Genomic DNA, 23,299 nt, shown 5'->3' on the forward strand with positions numbered 1-23,299 from the left:
GATGTTGACTGGGAGCCAGAAAACTGGAATGCAATAAAGGGAGCTGTGTGATTTCTTTTTTGCTTCTTGATAATCAGTGTGGGGGATCAGAAACAGTTTGTAACTGGTTGGGGAGTTAACTTCAGTGTTACCCACCAGTCTTGCATGAATCTGCTCTCCCTTCTGCAGCCTGCCCTGACCTTGGTATTTCTAGTGAGGGCTGCCCCAGGCACCTTGGGTCACATATGCACAAGAAGTTTATAAAGGCACCTGGTCTTTCCACACCTGTAATATACAGATCAGAGTGTGATTTAGACCTGCCCACATATGTAAAACCAGGCCATACACATTTGTGTTATAATATGGTGCAACGACATGAAAAGTCTACAGAATAATCAGGGCTAGATCCTACCATCTATGATACTGGTGAGCTAAGGGATGACAAACTGGAGAACGGTAGTTTTTCTCTTCCCAGCTACCTCACGAAAGTAAAAGAGCAGGGCAAGATCTTGCTCCAGTCTCACGAGAGCATTAGGAACAATGTACAACTCCCACTCTGGTTCCATTCTTCAGTCCCAATGAGTTGGCAGGCACAGCCAACCACTCATAAACTAGCATACATGCTCTGTTTTGCAGCTCAAGCTGTCATACATGCTCCTTTTTGAGAAGAACAGCAATATGTGCTTGTTTTCCCCATGAAATATTGTTCTGGCCAGCAACATTCAAGGAGCAAAGGAGGAATCTGCCAGCATCCCTATGCCCTGTAAAAGCTCTAGCTAGGACTGCATTTGATGCAAACTTTTATTTTAGAGAAGTTGCAAACTGTTGATGATGGGATGTGGGCAGTCATGTCTAGTGGTTAGAGCAGGAGTCAGTCATCTGGAATTGGAGCCCAGGGTCAGAACCAGAGTCAGAGGCCAGAGCCAAGGGTCAGACTCAAAGTCAGAAATCAGAACTGGGGGTCAAGACTAGGTTCCCTGGAGTGAGGTAAGGCAAAGGGCAAGGACCTTGGACCAAGGCAGGTATGGAGGTGGGCATAGCAGAAATAAGGGCAGACACTGAATTAGGAGCCCACAAAAAATTTTTCGATTGCTATTGAATTTGCCAGGTACAGGGAGCTTGGGCTCACAGACAGCAGGGGCTGGAGCCAAAAGCAATGCTGTTTGATCTTGCAGGCTTGCATTCTGCACCTGGGCTTGCAAGGTGTGCAGAACTCCTGCTACTGCCATCAGAAACATTGGCTTTTATAGACTCCATGCTCACCGTATCATCTTTACTTCCCTTACCATTTGTGTTTGGGCGTCCAAACTGCCAGTGTCCAGGCCATAGATGGTTGTGCTTTGAGGTCAGAGCAGGAGGCAGGCCTAGTGATTAGAGCAGGAGTCAGAAATCAGGAATTGGAGCCCAGGGTTTGAATTAGAGTCAGAGGGCATGTACCAGAGCCAAAGTCAGATATCAAAGCCAAAGGTCAGGACCCACTTACCTGGATTGACGCAAGTCAGGAGCCTGGCTGGGAATAAGGCAGGAGCGAGCAGAGGCCTAGGTAAATGCTGTGAGTTGCCACTGAACTGCTGCTGCTGGGCTTAACATGATCCCAACAGGACTCTTCCAATCAATCAGGTAGAATAGCCAAACAGGCCGCCTACTACAGGCCAGCTGGCCTCTTTAGGTTGCCTGGAGACTGACTCCATTGCAGGTCCAGCTTCTTGACACAAGCAGTATATAGCCCATCCACTACTACCTATTGATGGCAGATATTGTGCAATGCTAAGGATGGGAAGCAGATATGCTGAAAACTGTTTAGTAATATAAAGCAACAGTCTCTGTGTTTTTCATTTTGTGGGGCCATCTAGAATACCCACTGCTTTGAGTAGCAATCCTGAAGTCTGCTTCTTATTTCTGAAAGCTTACATGATGTGCTAGACACCTTATGCATATAGTGGGCATAGTTGCTGCCTCTTTGAACTTCTAAGCCAACTATTGCTGCAGACCACACAATTTGTAAATAGTGAAAAACCCCACATTGGGTGTATATTTCCTGCTTTCTTAAACATTGTTTTGCAAAAAATTCCGTTATATGGCAACTCCTTGCCTAAAACAGAGCTTTTGATGCAGAAAAATCTATGGCAAGGTTACCCAACCTGATATCAACCTACAGGAGGAAATGACAATGAGTAATGGGGGAGTAGGCTAAACACATTTTAGCAAAACTTTCCAAATGTAGGTGCCTAAATGATTTAGATTCTTTAATTTAGATAGCTAAGTGGCCTCATTTTTTGAGATGGTGACACCTCCCACTCATGTTAATGGCCACCTTTTCTCCTCATTCTGATGTTAAATACTACATTTAAGAAGGCCCAGTTTAGATAAGCATGAAGCTTTGGGATGATTATCGACACCTCTTTAATCAGAAAGTTTGGTCCACCAAATGCATCCGATGAAGTGAGCTGTAGCTCACGAAAGCTTATGCTCTAATAAATTTGTTAGTCTCTAAGGTGCCACAAGTACTCCTTTTCTTTTTGCGAATACAGACTAACACGGCTGCTACTCTGAAACCTCTTTAATCAGGAAACACTGTGAGTACATGCTCTTGAGGCTTTTCCACTTTTGCTTCTGTTTTAATTTCTACGGCATTATAGAAATAAAACACTTTAGAAACTCAGCAATTGAGGTAAATTCTAATATGAACTATTTCATCACTTTTGTTAAAGTAACTATACACTCAGGAAGTGAACAGCTGGCCACATACTGGTTTTGAGGGAGTTAACATGTTAGCGAAGTCATGCAGTTATCTGAAGTTATACAATATTTAGACTTCTGCCTCATTTTGAGCAAAGACTTAGAAGTCCCAAATTGTTTCTGAGTCCTTTAGAAACCTGAAATTCTGACCAATTTAACTCTAATTTTCATTAAGGTTTCAAATGAATCTAAGGCTGCTGGGGGCTTTGTGTTAAAACTATCTAAAATTTGCATTTTTGGTGGTTCCCCCCCTTCCCATAAAAAATTAAACTGCTCATTTTAACAGTTTAGATTTATATTTTTAGGCTTACTTGAACTCCAAACACACACTAAACAGATTCAACATGAAGCAAGTGCTTGGACAAAGCCTTATGAAATAAAACCTATGAGCTAGGGTTGGTATGTGGCCTGGTTTCCGAATTCACCATTGCATTACTGCAGTTTCACACCACTACAACTTCATTTAAATCAGAAGTTACTGTAACAAAGCGGAGCACGGTTGAATCAGGCAACTGAAGTTTACTAGACAATTTTTGTGTGACAATACGGAGAGGCATGAACTACTTTTAACCCTATGGGGCGAAAGGAAAGCCCTTTAAGAAAGAATACTTAATAGTGGTTAAAGCATAAGAGTGGGAGTTGGGAGACCTAAACTCTATTTTCCATCTCTGCCCCATAGTTCCTTTTTGACCTTCTACATATAAAAATGTGGGTGCTTAACATTTGGTTCCTAAATTCAAATTTAGGCACCTAATTCCAGCCATTGACAAAAATGCTGAGCACCCAACAGTTCAGATTGACATAACTGAAAATCTTGGCTTAAATTACAGGTTTCAGAGTAGCAGCTGTGTTAGTCTGTATCCATAAAAAGAAAAGGAGGACTTGTGACATCTTAAAGTCTAACATTTATTTGAGCATAAGCTTTCATGAGCTACAGCTCACTTCATCGGATGCATTCAGTGGAAAATCTCCCCCCTATATTTTCCACTGAATGCAACTGATGAAGTGAGCTGTAGCTCACAAAAGCTTATACTCAAATAAATTTGTTAGTCTCTAAGGTGCCACAAGTACTCCTTTTGTTCTTGGCTTAAATGTGTGTCATCTTATCCTTATCTGTAATATGGTCAGACTAATGATTCCCTTCCTCAAAGGGATCATTGTTTTCCCCCTCACCCATTTGCAATATTGCATGAGCAGCTATGTGCATTATAATTTCACTCCTTCCTCTGAAGTATCTGGTAATAGCCACTGTTGAAGGATTGAAGAGATTACAGACATGAAGTAAATAGGAACAAAGGCATATAGGCAGAGAAGAAAATGTTTAACTATTACATAACTAGCCAGCAGCACATGATCTGCTTGAGACAACATGTTGAACAAGTGGTACTGTCAACTGAAAAATTCCCCCAACGGAAAGACACATCCATGTACCCCTTTATTAGTGGCCATTTGTGTGTTTTCTGATCAATGGGATAACACGTTGATCTTGATGGTTGTTTATTTTCCTCAAGTGAAAACTAATGAGATTTATTTGATTTGTCACTGGTACAATTAACACTGTGTCACATTAAGAATTCTAGAGAGATGTTTCCTCATCTCCTTCCTGATCCAACAAATCCCATTCATGTAAAGGATAACAAAGTTTCTTTCTATATAAAGAAGTCTGTCAACTGTATGCCAATAATTCCACAAGTCAGTAAAAACAGTAACAGTATTTTTATACACCAGATTATTTAAATTCAACTTCAGCTCATTGCATCAGAAAATGGCCCCTATATCATCAGACTTCCCATAGGTAGGAGATTTCCTTTAAGATCTTATACTGGAATATAAGAAGAATATTCAATTTTATTGTGAAGAGACTACTTGCAGAGTTTTATCAAAATTATTTATTGCCATTATTTTGATTAAAACTTTTTGATGGTACATACTAAGGTTGGGACACAAATTTTACTGTCCAAAAATTATTTCACTTATAAAATTATGTCTGTTGCATACATTCTTTATGTTGTATGCATTATTTGCAGTTGTTGATGCTACTTTCAAGCAAGTGTGATGAAGGACTAAGTAGAAAAAGAAAAACTTGACTGCCACAATGTGGAGGCAACCAGACAACGGAGTTTTATCCTTCAGATCTTACCCTGACAAGGCTCCCACTGAAGTAAAGGGAAGGGTTTGTTTTCCTGAATAAGAACTGGAGCAACCTTCAGAGGTCCAAGTGCACAAAACAAATATGTTTAATATAAAAATCCACAACATGTCAAGCTTCTTAAATACACATTTGTAACTACTGTTACCCTCCTTTGGTTTACAAGAAATTCTTGCTTCTCTCAAGGTGACTAGGGAGCAGGAATTATGTAAACAAATAAATAACCTACTCTTTCAGGTAAAAATCCATTTGTCACTTTACTGAAAACAGACATGCAGTGGGTGACCTGGCAACTTGGAACTGGCAAGTCTGCAACTACATATTTTAGATCAGGAAGATATTGCTGAAGTCTGATATTATAAATTTTAATGATGAAACAATCAGGAATGGATGCTCCCCAAGTACTATGTTAAATGGTTTCTAAAATGTTTAAATATGCAGAACAATTACACCACCTACAATTGTGTCTTACTGACCTCTACGTTCATATTGATTTAGCAGGCTTAAGATGCATGAAATGATCCTGTGCCATTCAGTTATGTAGCTGGTTAAATAAAAACGAAGTTCTCATCTTTTAAAAAAAATTATTGAACACATGATTTGCAAAGTAATTTCATTAATAGAAAAGTCAGTACTTGTCAGGCAGTGAAGAGTTAGATGTAATTGTTTACATTCGGAAGAGTACTTTACAAAAAAGGCAGTCTACAAAATTTAGTGGAAGGATGATGTGTTTTATGTTGGCAAGATTTGGTATTCATAATTTTTATGATGGAGAAGAAAATGCAAAAGTCTGCATCACAGCAGCTGTAGAGTTTTTCTTTTGTTGTAATTCACGATGAGGAGCACATTCCCTGTTTTTCCAAGATAAAGATATTTAGTTCTTCTTTTCCATCCTACCAAGAAAAACAGGAGAATTCAGTGAAGGTCTTAGTATTTAATTACAATTATTGACTAATGCTTGAACATCTTGTAAAAATCAAAGGTTGGGTATGAAAAAGACTTACTGAATTATCTGGATTATCATCTTACCACAACAAAACCGGTCCCTAAACTTTCCTGTTTTGTGCAGTCTAGTTTTAAGTGTCCCAAAAAATGGGAGTTCCTAAACTATTGTGTCAGCGTGTGGAGAGGCAATGAAATGTTCAGCATTTGCTTTGCTTTTCTGCAGTTTGTTTCCTGGGAAGACTTCTTCTCAGCAGCTGCTCTCTGTGACCGAGATTAACAACTAGCAATGGGATGTTACCGCAGAAGGCACCAACAATAACTGGCAGCTAATAGTCATTGCTGATTATAGAAGATGAAAAACTGCAACGCTTCTAATCTGAATTCATGTACAGAGAACATCCCTAGCAAATGTCAGTTTGTTACCCCTTCCCCACACGCATTTTAAAATTCACTCACGTGTATTTCATCAGTCGTCCTCCTTGGATTAGCTGTGCGATTTCATTAGTGAAATGACATGCAAACAGAAGCCAGTTTCTTGGCTGTACCTTGTAGGCAAATCTCATAAAAGTCAAAGAGTAACAACACAGTGCTGTAAAACAGAGTCAACATAGTGTCAGTGGTAGAGTCCAAGTTTTAGGCCAGAAGAAATCACCATACAATCTAGTCTGGATATTGCAGGCCACAACCATCACCCACACACTAAACCCAACAATTAAATTTAGACCAAAGTATTACAGCCCACTGGAGACTAGACTATTATAAGGCATAGGAAGAGAATAGAAGGGACCAAAGTGCACCAATGTCCAAGGCCTCTGCAGTGGCAGGAAAAGAATTAAGTGAGATAACCCAGATAATCCTGGCAAGTGACCTGCACCCACATGGTGCAGAGGAAGGCAAAACCAAAGAACCAACCAAGCAAACAAACAAAAAAAACCCCACAAAAAACCCAACATCACTGGCTTATGTTTAAGAAACTTACCACCTAATATTTTAAACTTCTATTTGTTAAGACACCATTTCATGCAATCAACACTAATTTTATGGCTATTTAGCAACTACTGACTGCATTTCTCCTTTACTATGGCAGCACCTCAAGAGAGGCAAACAATTCTATAAGTTGTCTGTTTTGCTTGGATCCAAACACAGAGTTGCAATAGCTGTGGATCTCTGAATCCCTCAGTGGCTTCCTATAACCACACACAAGTTACCAAAGCATCTTCAGTTCAGGGTCCAAATCCATCTCCCATTGCCGCCAATATTGATTCCAATAGCAGCTGGATCAGGCCCTAAATAAATAAGGCCTTCTCACAAAGTTGAATCTATTGGCACATTCCTAGCAAGCACCTTATTTAAAATATAATTCTTACCATATTTAAATATAGTTCTTGCTAGGAAAGGACTAACAGTATTTTTAAAAGCAACTAACGCTCCCCTTGTTAAAAAAACAAAGTAAAACAAAAAACCCATACATTTTCCAAAATAGACAACTTAAAAGGGAAAGTCTGACTTAAGGTAGGCACACAAACGATTAATTTTAATCTGCAGTTAAGTGCTCTTAGGGTAAAGGAGTAGAAAATTTAAATCCAAGGAAAATAAATTTTTGCTGTAGTGTAAGCTTTCAGTTTTTGATGGAAATTCAGATGCAAGAAAATCTTGTGAGCCCTAGTGAAATAGCTCTGTGGCAACAGGACAACAGACCTTGTCTCAGAAGAGAAAGCCTTATATTTTATGAGAATTGTTTGTATTTCTAGCAGAAAATTTGGAAGAAGGAAGAAAGAACTTACATTTTGTACAAAAGGAAAGCAACTCATTCAAATTTGTAGCAAAAATAATGCTTTGTGGAGAGAAATACTCACCTACTAACCTTTGTAATACTGCTGAAGGATGACTGCAGCACCAAACATTGTATATAAAACTATTTCTTAACAGTCATATAACCTTCTGCTTGTAAACAGTATTAAGTTGAAACTGAACTAGCTAACTAAACATTGTGTTGCAGTGTACATATATTTGATGCAGCAAAGTTCTTTGGCGAAATCTTTGAAGAGTTGTGCAATTTCACTTTAAAAATTTCAATTTAAAAATCTTCCCAAAACCAAAATGGATGTTTAAGCTTTCCCATTTGCAATGTACTATTTCACTACATGGAGAAGATGGTTAGTGTCAACATTGGCCTGAAACATTTATTTTACCTGTCCAACACTCACCAAAAAGAAGACCTTGCAAAACAGGTACAGTAAATGCAATAAAATTTTAAGCACCCAGCATCAGCTATATCAGGGGCGGGCAAATTTTTTGGCCGAGAGCCGCATCGGATTTCGGAAATTGTATGAAGGGGCAGTTAGGGGAGGCTGTGCCTCCCCAAACAGCCAGGCATGGTGTGGCCCGGCCCCCGCTTCTTGCCCCCTGGCACCCCCGACCCCTGCCCCATCCAACCCCCCCGCTCCCTGTCCCCTTACTGCCCCTGAAACCCCCACCGACTGCCCCCCACCGTCCCATCCAACCCCTCTTCTCACTCCTAACTGCCCCCTGGGGGCTCCTGCTGCATCCAACGACCCCTTCTCCCTGCCCCCGGAACCCCTGCCCCTGACTGCCTGCCACCGCCCCATCCAACCCCCCTCTCCTTTCTGACTGTCCCCCCCGGGACCCCTGCCCCCATTCAACCCCCCTGTTCCCTGCCCTCTGACAGCCCCTCCCCCTTTCCATCCCCCCCGGACCACCCCAAACTCCCCTGCCCTCTATCCAACCCCCCTGCCCCCTTACCATGCTTCCTGGTGGCGCTACAGCCACGCTGGCCAGCTGGAGCCAGCCATGCACCACGCAGCACTGGGTCAGGCCAGGCTCTGCAGCTGTGCTGCCTCAGTAGCTCGCAGCCCCGCCACCCAGAGCATTGAGCCCATGGTGCGGTGAACTGAGGCTGCGGGGGTGGAAGAATAGCGGGGGAGGGGCCGGGGGCTAACCTCCCAGGCCAGGAGCTCAGGATCCAGGCAGGAGGGTCCTGTGGGCCGTAGTTTGCCCACCTTTGAGCTATATAGTAAGGGAACTCTAAAGGCTGAACAAAGTTACAGTTCAAAATATCCCTTTTCATTAGTTGCATAAGACAAAGCAGTTCCACTGTGAAGATGGAAAGGAAGTGATGTGTTTTATTTATCAATTTTTGCAGCATGGGCTAGATTAAAAGTGGCAATCTCTTCTTGTGAGGCATCTAAAAAACACAGAGGCCCCACTGGGATTCACAAAACCCCCACTCAGCTGCCCCTGGTTGCTGTAGGCACCTAAACTTGCTCAGCGCCTAAGTTTTTGCAGTAAAAATTTCCTAGGCACCTATGTTTTTGCCACAGAGCATGAGCACAGCAGACCCATGCCAGGCATCTGGCTGCCTAAGCCCCAGAGCAATTCACCAACTGCAGGAAGATGGGCATTCCTCTGCCTAACTTGCCTGCAGGGCCCAATCCGATGCATTCAGAGCTTGCATGATGTCTTAAGCCCCTCTAGGTGATCTTACAAAAATCCCTGCTCCACCTGAGGGGGAGAAGTGATTTAAGCAGGGATTTGCGACCTCTCAGGTGAGTGCCCTAAGCACGGGGCTATGGGATATTCTGATATTGGACTCCCTGAGGCTACGTCTATGATTTGAGCTAGGGGTGAGAGTCCCAGCTCCAGTGAAAATACTTGTATCAGCTCTCATCAAGCTAATGTGCTAAAGATAGTGTAGCCATGGTAGCATGGAAAGCAGCAAGCAGCGACATGGGCTAGCAGCCCTGAATACAAAGCTGTCAGACCCTGTGGAAAAGTACTTGGGGCACCTAGCCTGTGCCAACACTTGCTGCTGTCCATGGTACCATGGCTACACTATCTTTAGCACATTAGCTTGATGAGAGCTGACACAAGTATGTCCACTGGAGCTGGGACTCACACCCCCTAGCTCAAAGCATAGACCAAGCCTTAGGGAGTCCCATATCAGAATATCCCATAGCCCAGTGGTTAGGGCACTCACATAAGAAGTGTCAGAGCCCAGTTCAAGTCTCTTCTCCCCCTCACTTGTAGGGGGGATTTGAAGCAGGGCGTCTCCCACATCACAGGTGAGTACCTGAACCATTGGACTAAAAGAAGGGACATAATTTGCGATGGAGCAAGGAGAGCAGTTCCCTCCCAACCCTGAGATCTCGCAGAATGCAATATAATCACACAACCTTCTATATGTTAAACAGTCTCCCCCTCCCCAAAATTTTTCTGAAATGACACCACTGGCTAAAAGTTATAAGAGAGGTCCTTCTCCTCCTCTTTTCTCCCCCATCTTCTTGCTAAACAGGCATCTAGCACCGAGAGAGAGTTTGCAGTGGAGAATACCAATCAGAGGGAAGCACCTATCCCAGACTTCAAGCATCTATCTCAGAGGGGCAGGGCTTAGTACACACCTCTCAGTTTGGCATCTCCCATTGGCTAGCTTAGGCAACAAGTCACCTAGCATGCTGGCTTTTGTGAATCCCTTTTTAAGGCATCTCTCTTTCCCTATTCATTGTATAGGGAGCCTAGGTGCTGAACTCAGGCTTTGTGAATCCTAGTGATTTTGTAAGTGCCTAAACATTCATCAGGGTAATGCTCAGCATCACCACACCCAAGTTCTTTTGTGCAGGTAGCTCCATATTTTGTTATTTTAAAGGAGGCTTGCTAGTCAAGCCCCTATTGGAATTTACACTACATTATTTCCTTTATCAAGGGCAAGTTCTGCTCATCTTACTCAAGTACTCAGACTTCAGTTGGATCACTTATGTATAAGGAGACTGAGTTTTCTGCAATGTTTAGAGGGCTAATCAAAAATGTTGGTTTTAATTTTCAACAGGAGTCTTATGGCCTAGTCAGCTGACAGATATACATAAATTCTGTATATCAAATCCAGTCACTTAGAAAAAGAGGAACTAGAGAGGTTAAAAAAATTCTCACTGCCAGTGCAGTTTTTTTTTTTTAAAAGCAAGTCACCTTTTTCATCCTATGTATGTAATTTTCTCCGTTTATATTTTAATACCTCAATTATCCACAAGCAGAAGAGAAAATTAACTGTCAAAAAGTACAAATGATGATTTATGCTCTTGACACAGTGGGAATTTTTGCTGTGCAAGAAATAGGCTTGCTAGTGAAGATCTTAAAGTTTTGTTCTGGATGAAATTTGAAAAAGGTTTCAGAAAATTTCACTATATTGCATGTGACAGATTTCAGAGTAGCAGCCGTGTTAGTCTGTATTCGCAAAAAGAAAAGGAGTACTTGTGGCACCTTAGAGACTAACAAATTTATTTGAGCATAAGCTTTCGTGAGCTACAGCTCACTTCATTGGATGTGGCATGTGAATGCCATATATATAAGAAAAAAATGGTATACTGTATTTTCCTGTCTGGATGTGCCTCACTTTGGTTGAGCTGAGCAGTTGATCACTGGAGCGCATTTCATAGCTTGCATAGAACAAAGCAGTGTTTATGTTAGTAACAATGCCCAGAGGGGTCTTCCATCTCAGTAAGCAATACTGGCCATCTTGAGAGCAATGTTCAATAGACAGTGATTCAATTATCCAATAATACTTGTTTGAAGCAATCAGATTAAATGGGTAGTCAGATTTTTTGTTATAATAAGCACAAGTTTTTGCTTTGTGGGAATCTGCTCAAAAGACTATTGAACAAATCAAGTGGAAGGCACTATACTTTGGCTAATGTAAATGTCATTATGAAAGTAAGAGCTGTATCTTAAACTTAAAGGATTTTTGTTTGGTTTTATTTTTATCATACAAGAAAGAAAGAAAATCCAATATACCAGAAGGAAAGCAGACACTAGGGCAAAGTGTCCAGGAAAAGTATATTCCAGGACAAACAAGTGTTTAAATGAAACCACTCTTGCATTTCCAAGCAGCAAAGCTTCTGAACAGAACGCAGAGCGAATGAATGGTAAGGAGTAGTTTTAAAGAGTGATTGTAACTCCCTTGCATTTGTAGAAAACCTAATAGACAGTTGTTACTCTCCAAAGGCAATTTAATTCTGTTACTAAGGTGCAGGCAGCTTCAGAAGACATTCCCTTTCAAAGTTCTCCAGTTGGCAAGTATTATAAACTTAAATCCCATACCACACAGAAGCAGCATCAGTGAGAGCTCTGGTACAAGAGGGAGACAGTAACAAGTTAACACTGGAAATAAGTTAGGAAAATGTTCAGGAACTAACATTATACAGTAGTAGACAAAGAGGATTAAATTTTCTAAGCAACTACTGATTTTGAATGCCCACACTTGACACACTTTTCAGAACTCCCCTCCCTCCCCCCCAAATCTACACTAATTACTGAGTATCCACCCTCTGGAAAAAAAATCTGCCCCCTTTAAGATGTTTCAAGTTGGGCACCTCAAAAAAAAAAAAGAAAAAAAGTACCCAGAAGTTACTAGTTACTTTTTAAAACTTACATCCACAGTATTTTAGATGCAACAAGAGAGTTTACAGATGTGTTAAACTAAAATTAGTGGTTGAAGTGTAGCGTTCGGAAAGTTTTTTATGGACTTTAAGTAGTTTGACATTTTAAGTCTGTCCCAATTTCAACCCTGTTTCTTACCAAATGTCATTCGGCCACTAATGATCTCTGGAGATTTCTTCATGTCATTAATAGCAGCAATAGGGAGTCCCCAGTTGGCTACCGGTCCCCAAAAGTGCTGTAAATAAAGTGGAGGAAGCAAAGAGTTTATCCTCTAATTTTTAAAGATTTCATTTTTTTCTACTAACATCTACATGTTATTCTTGTTTTTTTTTTTGAGAGAGAGGAAGTTCTGGAAGAGTAGTAGTGCGTTATAGCTTCCTTTCAAGTTAGGATACAGACAGCTTTCAAGTACACTTAAGTGGAGGGAAAAAAAACCCTCTTGTCGAATAAGGGTCTCATCCTTTCCACTGCAGGGAAAAATCCTCCCGACTTTCCCAAGCCAATGCAGATGGATTTGGCATAGTTTGTCCCATGGAAGACAAGGACAGAACACGCCATTCTTCCCAGGCTGTCAAGTGGCAACAGAACCCACTCTGTGGTCACTACTGTAACTTCAGGTTTATGCTAGAGTCTACAGACAACTTATACAAACAAATAGTGCATCTTGTTCATACAAGTAATTCTCCAAACCACTATTCAATATGAAGGCAGGAAAAAAAAAAAAAAACCTCAGTGCAAAATATCTCAGTGAATAACTTAAGGGGGCATTCCAGCATTATGCTGGAGGCTAGATTGCTCCCAACAAGCATGCCTGCGCTCCTGGCAATCATGCCGCATTGTGGAAGCTGTTGGGCAATAACCACTTTTCGTTTAGGTAAATGAGAACAGTTAAATGCTCTTTGTTTAGTGATAGCTGAAGCAATGGAAAACCACTGCCCAAAGACTAGACAGCATACAAGTCTCGGCTGTGTCTGAGCCATGTAGTTCAAGGAGTTTCCTGGGGATCTGGTAAGTCAAACCCACATCCCTGCATTTAGTTCCAACTGTGTATCCGTTCGTGTGCATGAGAAAAGAAAGAAGAAACACCACAGAAAGAGAGAAATGGAAGCAAAAAACCCAGATAAGAACTTAGAGCATGATCTTGAGAAATAAGAGAGAGAAAGCTTTGGGGCAGAGTGCTGGCTGAAAGGCTTGGAACTAAGAGCACAGGAACTGTGACCTGTGTTCAGGAAAACAGGATTTTATGTACATTCTATGTAAATAGAAATGATTGCATCAAATAAATACTTATCAGGAATTTCTTCTCCTAACAAAAACCACGCACAAGACCAGCAAGTTGGCTAACTTCTGAGGCCATTAGGATACCTATTTGCAAGTAAAAGCTGGAATTCTTTGCAGCCAGTTAACACCACTTTTGCATCTATTTTAATATTAATCTTACACATATTCCAATGATTCAGAACAAGGGAGCATATTGGGGGAGAGAAGCAGGGGGAAAATGGGTTTCTTCACCTGTAATTTTAGTTCTTTTGCAGAAGACCATCCAATGGTCTGGACAGGAGCTTGTGGATTTTACGTGTGCACTCCACTAGAACAGAGACAGCTTTGCTTCCACCCCCAACTCAAAGGAAAGAAGATAGAATCTAAACTGCCTCTACTGTGGTGGAATAAGCAGATCTAACTCATTAGTAGTGTTCAGACTAGTGGATGCCCATGTATGAGAAAAGAGGTAGAAAGCTTATAAAAAACAGCTAAAATAACCCCCATGATCAGTTTTGCTGAGTTAAGTGCTGTTTTGCAGCAAGGTTGGCAATTTTACCTCACCTAACAGTGAGAAGTGACCTCATGTGTTTAAGGTCGCAAGACTAAACATCGCAAAATAACACTGCCAAAAATGACTTAAGTGCCTGACAATGATTTGGAGGCTTCTGAAAATTTTATCCAAACAGTTTAGTTTAAGAAGTTTAAATAGTGTGACACAATTTACTTGCGAAGGACAGTACAAGACTAGAGAAGTTAAAAAAAACTTCCATTTCTACTACTGAAAATGTGGAAGAACATGAAAGTTGATAGGGAAAGAAAATGCATGAGGATTCACTAATTAAAATCTAACTAATCCATTACTACTCACAAACCCATAAAACAAGAACATTCTGAGTTATGGTATTTCATTTTACATTAATGACAATGTCTAGGTGAAGGCATATGTGGTTTAGGGACACCTACTACTCAGACACCAATGTAAGTTAATATATACTGTAATAGCTAGAATCACAGCAGCAGAAATTCAGTAACAGTGATCTGTTATGGGGGTGGGGGGCTTGTATATAACCAAGTTATTTTAATAGTTTCAATGTTCTGTTTAAAACTACAGGTTTTTTTTAATGTGACTGCAGGTACATTCTAGCCCACATCCTAACTAAGGATACATCTTCACTACCTGCCAGATCGGCAGGTAGCGATCTATCAGGGATCGATTTATTGTGTCTCGTCTAGACACGATAAATCGATCCCCGAATCAACGCCTGTACTCCACCTCAGCACGAGGAGTAAGCGGAGTCGACGGGGGAGCTGTTGTGGTCGACTCGCCGCCGTGAGGGCGGCCAGGTAAGTCGAACTAAGATACTTCGACTTCAGCTATGCGAATAGCGTAGCTAAAGTTGCGTATCTTAGTTCGAACCCCCCCACCCCGGTGTAGCCCAGGGCTAAGTTTCTGTTGCTAATGCATCACTTTAGGCAAATTCTGAGTGTAACCGCAATTGCACATACATTGTCACAAATACCGTTTTAAGTACCTCTACAGTTTTCTTTGGATTCATTTAAAATAGTGGAATTTAGTTCTTGAAAACTGACACAATGATAGCACTGGAAAGTGGCTGTCCATCTACCCTCAAAACAGTTTTAGCCTTAGGAGACTTAATGCTAGCTTCTTGTTCTGGGGGGTAGTTCATGTTCATTCAGCATCTGATTCCTTATTAGACTGCCTACAAAAGGTATTAAGTCCGATGATTATTGTGATATGGGGGTGTTCATTAGAAAAAAAAGTCAGTTCACTCAACTTGTTTCATATAAATCACTAATCTGCCATCAAATAGTAACTTTCAATCACTACTGATCTGGATCACATTTGAAATGGAGACCAAGAGGTAAAAGGCTCAATAATCCCCTTTCCAATCCCGTCAGCCATTCAGTCCTACTCCCTCAGAAGTTTTATGTTTTTCATCTAGAAAGTAAGAGGATTCAATAGAAATGTAATAAAGTACAACTTCACATGTACAGGCTGTTTTCAGTCTACATGGGAAATAGAGGATAGCCTTCTGTGTCAGCCATATTACAGAACTAACTAAGTACACTGAATCCCACAATACAGTGACCCATGATTTCCAGATTCAGTAATGGAGATAACTGGACCATTAGAGAAAATCTAGAGTGAAAGCTGTAGGACTGTGCTGTTTACTGTCTGAAGTAAACACAGTTAAAAATAAAACATTCAATTCATCTAGCAACAACACATGACTGTAGTAGTCAGAGATGAAATCTAAATCAATCCCATGCCCCTAGCAAACAGTGACTGAGGAGCTGTGAAGGAAACCCATATCTTTCTGAAATGATTCCTTAGCTGCTTTAGTCCTCCTTAGATGAGGGGATTGTTAGCCTGATACCTCTCTACTCCATGTGCGAGGACAACTTTTATTAACTCACCAATCCTGAAGGTTAGCAATGCACTTCCTTAGACAGAGTCAGGTCAGTTCATAACAATGCTAGTACAGCAAGATTACAAATGGCTGAAATAAAGTAGAAAAAGCTTTTTCTTACCGTACTATGTTGTCAGTGTTCATTATGGTTCACCATTCAGATGATGCATGAAAGAGGAGCAGAGAAGAGTTAGTTTCCTTCAAATTATTGATCTTGAGTGGAAGACATAAGTTATGGTGCAGCAATTTCTCTCAAGTAAGTATCAAAGGGGTAGCCGTGTTAGTCTGGATCTGTAAAAGCGGCAAAGTCTTTAAGGTGCCACAGGACTCTCTGCCGCTTTCTCAATTAAGTTATTATACTAAAACCAAAAATATTTAAACACTTGTCTTGATATAATACAAATTTTACCCTCTAAATAGCCTTTCCTCTCATCTAATGTACTAGGGTGAGATCCTGGTCCCACTGTAACAAGTGGGAGTTTTGCCATGGACTTCAATGGGGCCAGAATTCCACCTCTAGTTTTTTTTAAGATCAAGAGGGTGTCAAAAGCCTAACTGAGCTCTAAAAGCAATGTGGCTGGCTGCCTCTTCCATCTAACTACAAACTAAGAAAAAAATATAATGATGCGTAGGGTTTTATTCCTGGTGAATTCAAACAAGTAGTAATTAATGTAAATCACAAAAGAAGTTGCATTTGCTTTTGATAAAGAAACCAAGAATCAAATTGACCCTCTAGTTCAGGGAAAGTTGCCAATGAGGATTTCACTGTTACAATGCTTAGGAGACCTAACCATAAAACCATAGTTGTATTGTACATTATCTCTATGTTGAGACTCTTCAATGGCTTGACACACAAAACACTTAATTGAAGTCTATTTCACTCAGGTACTAGAGTATGATATGGTTGGGTCAATGCTAGTTGCAGGCACATATTTGGGACTGTCTGCAGCTACATGATACAGGGTGAACATAAAAGGGCAAAACCAAATATGCATTAGAAATTGCCATGCATTGTCTTGAGATGCACACATTTTACTCTAATCAATCCCACAATTCTGTACTCTTACATTAGAGTCTGTATGGTAAGAAGTTTCTGAGAACATTACTCTTATTAGTTTGAGGAATGCATCCGATGAAGTGAGCTGTAGCTCACGAAAGCTTATGCTCTAATAAATTTGTTAGTCTCTAAGGTGCCACAAGTACTCCTTTTCTTTTAGTTTGAGACACTGTGTCTAGATGCAATAGCTTACCACGAGTATGTGCATGACCAACATGTACCCCTGCATATCTAAGTTATCAGCCTCTATTTTTAAATGCATATTCAGTAGAACCACCAAAGGCATGTTTTCACTATTATTTCTAGTTTTCTTCCATTTTGTAACCATGCTCACTGGGTGATGCTGCAGGTGGACTTCTTTGGGTATGCCCCACAGTAATTTATTATTGGGCTGTTGAGTATACAAGGTTTTTTAAAATATGACATGAGAGAATGCTTCATTAATACCTTAGACTTTTTTAGTAAGCTCCATTTGAGTACATGTGACATAAGTTTGTTAGCTTCATGACTGTGTAACTTATGTGTTTTCCCCACTGGTCTGCATAATCAATAGTCATTGAGCCAGTCTCCACCTGACTCCACCAAAGAGCAGTTACATCAGGAATGAATCTAGTCCATTTTTTGATGGTTGCAGTGATGGCAGTAAGTGCCATTTTCATGAAAACATAGTTACAATGTATGTTGATCTATGTTTGTGGAAACACTGCTAGTCAAGCCAGTTAAAAGAACTCTCAGACTCAAGTCCATATTCTAATGGAAGTTTAATGCCAATTAAATCCAGTCTGAAACAGGGTCTAAAATACTGTTGTTATTTTAACAGCAGAACTCACAACCTGCCCAGATGGGGGAAGATTCTTTTCCCCCAACCAAATCCTTTTTGTTCTTCTGCCCTTGGGACAGCTATCACTGTGGGAGGAATATGAAAAACCAAGGTTACACAATCTCTTCCTTCAAAAGCAAACACATATTTAGTGTGTGCCAGTGTTTTGCAGCCAAGAACAGATCAGTTTCACCAACAGATGTTGTAATCTCTCCATTCTTAGATGTAATTAGACTGCAATATATGTTTGTTCCTGAAGTATAATGGCTCTATCCTCAGTTAGCCATCTCCACAAAGGTAAGTGCAACCCTTCAAAAGCAGAGCCCCTCTCCTCCTGAGAGAGAACTATATGGTTAGTCATAACATGTCAGGCGTAGGGCTTGTCTACATTGGTGCTTTACAGCACTGCAACTTTCTTGCTCAGGGGTGTGAAAAAACACCCTGCTGAGCGCAGTGAGTTTCAGCGCTGTAAAGCACCAGTGTAGACTGTGCACCAATGCTGGGAGCCGTGCTCCTAGTGCTGGTAGCTATGCCCCTTGTGGAGGTGGTTTTTTTGTTTTTGTTTTTTTAAGAGCACTGGGAGAGCTCTCTCCCAGCGTTCTGCTGCAACCATACAAGCCACAGTTAAAGCGCAGCATTGCCAGTGTAGACTAGCCCTCAGAAATCCCTAAAAGGAGCAGCTAGGAATCTAAGGGCTAGTCTACTTGAACAATTAGAGCATGGCAAGCTGGGGTGGGAATCTACCTTGCACTAGTCATTGGTGATTTAACTGTCCTGCTGATGTGCATTAACAGTTTGTTAAGATACTCCCAGCTAGTCCTATTTCAAAGGGGACTATCTCAAAGCGCTCGATTAACACACATCAGCAAGACGGTTAATATCACGAGCCACTAGTGCAAGGTAGAGTCATACTCCAGCTTGCCATGGTCTAATTGTTCAGGTAGACAAGCCCTACATTAAAATCAACATGGTAGCCAGAGCAATTTAGAGCACTGGCAACGGGTGCATTTTGTAAGACTGGCAAGCAGTCAGGCACTTTCTATACTAGCTTAAGCTTCCTGAAGGTTTCGAGTATATTACAGTGAACTAGTCAAGGTGACAGAGGCATGAAATGACTACAACAAGCATCCATATTCACCAGCAACTGTCACAATTGCCTTGGCCAAGCATAGATGGAAAATGTGTCATTTCCTCCCCTCCTGTCGTGGATCATCTGAGAGCCATGATGACCCATGAGAGCAAAGTCAGGAAAGAGATTATTTTAGTGGCCACTTTATCAATCATGAATAATAGTGTATTACAACCAATGGTGCTCTGCTGGCTTTTAATGGTGCCTCACTCTGAGCTGTCCTGAGTTGTAGATGAGGCTCAGGTGCAGTTCAGGAAGTGGCTCTCAACTGGCTCCCCTCAGAGGGTCAACAGGGATTATAATAATTGGTGTCCATTGTGGGTTTTTTAGACTCTGGCATTTGATTTACATGCATGAAATTCCCTTCATTAGTACCTTACTATGTACACAAAAGGTTCTTGTTATAACCAGATCTCATCTGGTCTAACGGTGAGTCTGTCCTCTTTCAGTTCTGGCATGAAAGATGGTCAAGATAAAGGCTTCAGTGGTAGTATTTGATGGGTGAAACCCAGTCAAGACCTATGCTTCATGTACGTCACACTTCAGTGGAATAATAAGGCTTGAGTGGAACTTAATTGAAGCTTAAGCATTGTGCTGGCCTTTGGCGTAGGAGGGATGTTAACCATGATATTGGAAAAAAAAAAGTAGAGTAAAAAACTGATGGCCAATTGTATACATATAGTTGGACACACGGGCATCTAGATCCCTATTTAATAATCATTTCAGAGAAACCAGAACTTAAGAGTTGTTACAGCATCTGTTGAATCAACTGATTACATACTTAGAACACAGTTTAATAGGATGATTTGTTATATTACAGTATTTAGAATCAACATCTATCTTGAGACATAGGAGGCACTAAGTTTGTCTATCAAAAGTGAATTGTGGGTTTAGGATTCAAAAAAACCCACTATGAATTTAAACATGTTACCCATTAAAAGAGCCTGATTTAAAATGTATTCATGGATGCACTCTGATGACTTAAAAAGTTGTTGTCTCAGTCATAATTCATCTAAATGCCCCGTGATATGTTCCTATCCCTGTAAGAGGAGGGTAGACAGGTAACCTTCTCCAGGAAAGCCAATTTGGGAAAGGAAAGGCCTACAATAAGGAGCCTAGGAAGACAACACAATTTGAAGGTATGATTTTTGTATTTTTCTTGTGCAATGGCTAAAATGGAGATTTTTGGCTGGTATCCTTTGAGTCTTCGCAATTCTTCAATTTTTGGAATCAAGATCACAGTTACAGGCTCCCAGTAAGACAAGAAACTGTGTTCATACAAAGTGGAGCTTATAAACACACACTGGACAAAATAATCAACTTAAAAAAAGATTTCTAGTACATTAAAACTGTAAAAATCTAACAGATACTAATTCAGTAAGAGATAGAATCGAATAAGTACGTACGTAGAAAGCAACACCATGAAACCAGAGCCCTTTGAAACATTAAAGAAATTAAGATTTGGAACAATATGGTATCCTGTTTAGCAAGTTCCTTCCAGCTTCACTTCCAACTTCACAGGATAGTGTTAAATGAAATATATTGTCCTGAAAACCTTTAGAGTCCTTGAGTTATATCTAGCCATACCTACATGTCTGCTCCCATTTTTCCTACTCTCCTTATTTTGCTTAGACTCAAATCTTCTCCTTATTGTTGTCTTGGAATCCTTCATGTCTTCACACTTTTCATCTACCCTTTCTGTCTGAACTTGCTTCAGTAGGTGCCAAATCTCCTTTTCTGACAAACGGATTTCTCCCACAAAGCCTAAATTTTGATTACTACAAGACTTCTCCACCAAGGCGTGCACCATCTCCTGCATACTATGCTTGCTTGTGTCTATATTAGACAAAGTTCCTTTGAGCAACAATTATGTGGTCTTTTGTGTTTGCTCAACACCAAGCACCATTAGTGTTGAGAAAATATTATAAGCAGACCTGGATCCTGAGTTAAGATTGCCTGACACTTACCATTATACAACTGTTTTCACTTACTTATAACTTTGCCAAACAAATAATTTGGGCTGAAATTTCCTCTGGTCTTTGTGTTCCTCAAGCGGACAAAAGATTATTATTATTTTTAATATTTTAAGCCAAAATAGTTCAGTATTTCTGAAGATAAGATTAATAGGGAAAATATTCCACTGTTTTGCCAATGTTAAAAAAATTCTTACAACCATTTTGTTGATAAGCTCTAGCACCTCCATGCTTTCTTACAAGAATCTGAAATTTGGAAGGGAGTGGCAGGGTTGCCTTGATGTAAGGGATCTATGCCCTATGCTGTCCTCATGAAAATTCGCTCAAATTTGGCCAAGTTATGAGCTTCAACCACAGTTCACATATGCTCAGTAGAAACTTGTTAGATTCTGGGAGTTAAATGCTCTGAAGACTCCATTTTTACTAGCCAGGCTCCACCCCAGAACTGCAGGGGCTGAGCAGGACCTCCTGGAAATTGCTCCTCCCCGCTGCTGTAGGCCCCTGTGGCACTAGACACAAGAACTGAGTTCAAGAAGACTCCTTCCTGTAAATTTAGCTGGCAACAGGCAATGAAGAGAAGGAAGCCACTCTATTTGAGTGCTGAGCGGCTACAAGAGGAACACGCTGGGCACACAAGAGTCTAACCGTAACATTCCCATGCAGAACCTGAAACTGAACCTATGAAACCAAAGTCTCTACATTCCTCTGCTGTCAGCAAATAGCTGAGCAATGAAGTGAGCTGTAGCTCACAAAAGCTTATGCTCAAATAAATGTGTTAGTCTCTAAGGTGCCACAAGTACTCCTTTTCTTTTTGCGAATACAGATTAACACAGCTGCTACTCTGAAACCAGGCAAAGTATGTAATTCACCACTTCTAGTGGTTGATCCATATAGGTGTAGTAGGCTGTTTAGCATCTAACAGTTACTTCTACACTTGAGCTGATAGAGTATGCAATCAGGGGTGCTGGAACAATTTTTATAGTGGGGGTGCTGTAGGCCACTGAACCAAATTGTAAATCCTGTATATAATGGAAACAGCTTCTAGTCAGGGGGTGCTGCAGCACTCAACTCCTAGCTGCCCCAACTCCTAGCTGCAGCACCCCCTGCACCTCTTGTTCCAGCCCCTATGTATGGAATGTGGCTCTAAAGATCCAAACCCTGTTGACGACCCAAGCTGGGGATAAATATGCTTCCAGCTGTTAGAGGGTTTCTTCTTTAAAGATAGGAAATTATATACAAAAAACCAGTATTATAAAAACATTAGTTTTGCAAAGTCAATCACTCAAAATTCAAGAAATGCCTTGATTAAGATTGCCAGTAAAAATTATTTGGCCCCTTTATGCTTGTATAATTAGAGCCTGCATCATAACGTACACGCGTATACCATTTTCGCCTTGCAAAACCTGACACGACAGTTTATCTGCCCTAGCACGAATGCTACAAACCCCGTCTTATCCGCGACGATGACAGTAATAATTAAATTGCCCATCCACCAAAAAAAGGTAAACAGAACGTTGCGAGGTTTCTGTAGCCCGTTTTCGCAGTATACTCGGGGCTCCCTTGAGCGTCGCATGGCTCAAGTTACCACGGACGCACACAGGCGAAAACGGAGCAGGCGCGGCTGCTGCCTCTTGCTAGCGACACGATGCACCCGGCGCTTTGCAAAGGTATGTAAATGAGGCGGCCAGTCGCACACTGCGATTGGCCAGTGGACAGCAGCGAATCAGGGCCACAGGCCGAGGGTAGGGGAGCGACGGGGTTTCTCGGCGGCTGCGGGAACACCGCCTCCTTGACCCAACCTAGCGCCGTTCAGGGCGGTCGCTGCGCGCGCCGCCTCCCCGCCCCGAGGTCGTCGCGCGCCAGCGGCCCGGCCCGGCCCCTCTCCTCTCCTGCCCCGCCCAGCCGGCTCGCCCAAGGACGAGCCGCTCGTGAGAGCCACAGTCCGAGCGCGGCGAGCCCGGGGGGGACCCAGACGGGCCAGCCGAAGGGCCGGTTAAACGGCCCACAACAGCCCCCGCGCGCGGCAGGGAGGCGGGGCGGGGCGGACGGTTGCAGGGCAGAGCCGCGCCCAGCCGGCCGCCGCCGCTCTCACCTCATCAGATAGTCCCTGAAGTCCTTGCTGCGCACATAGTCCGCGGCCTTGCGGGCCAGCACCCCCGCCATGGCGGCAGGGGAGTATCGGGCGCCGGGCGGGGAAGGAGGCAGGGAGCGCGCCGACCACCCCACTCGCTCCGCGTCCCCAGCTCCAATGACAACTGCCCCCAGCACCTGGGTCAAACCGGCTCCGTGCGACGCCCCTCGGCTATCGCTTTACGGCAGCGCCTCCGTCGCCATGGCGCTCTGGCCGCTCATTGGCCCCGCTCGCC

General features: G+C 41.8%; 1 protein-coding gene across 1 annotated transcript; it reads right to left on the reverse strand.

Annotated features, from left to right (window-relative positions):
* Positions 1 to 4,419: 4,419 nt before the first annotated feature.
* MPC1 (mitochondrial pyruvate carrier 1) lies at positions 4,420 to 23,248 on the reverse strand. The gene is made up of 5 exons (XM_038394477.2): positions 23,026 to 23,248; positions 16,076 to 16,079; positions 12,398 to 12,494; positions 6,269 to 6,401; positions 4,420 to 5,760 (listed from the first exon to the last, which is right to left on the reverse strand). The coding sequence occupies exons 1-5, from the start codon at positions 23,094 to 23,096 to the stop codon at positions 5,742 to 5,744; spliced, it is 324 nt and encodes a 107-aa protein (XP_038250405.1). The 5' UTR covers positions 23,097 to 23,248; the 3' UTR covers positions 4,420 to 5,741.
* Positions 23,249 to 23,299: the final 51 nt, after the last annotated feature.

This window comes from Dermochelys coriacea, chromosome 3 (assembly GCF_009764565.3).
Source record: "Dermochelys coriacea isolate rDerCor1 chromosome 3, rDerCor1.pri.v4, whole genome shotgun sequence".
Classification (NCBI taxonomy): domain Eukaryota; kingdom Metazoa; phylum Chordata; order Testudines; family Dermochelyidae; genus Dermochelys; species Dermochelys coriacea.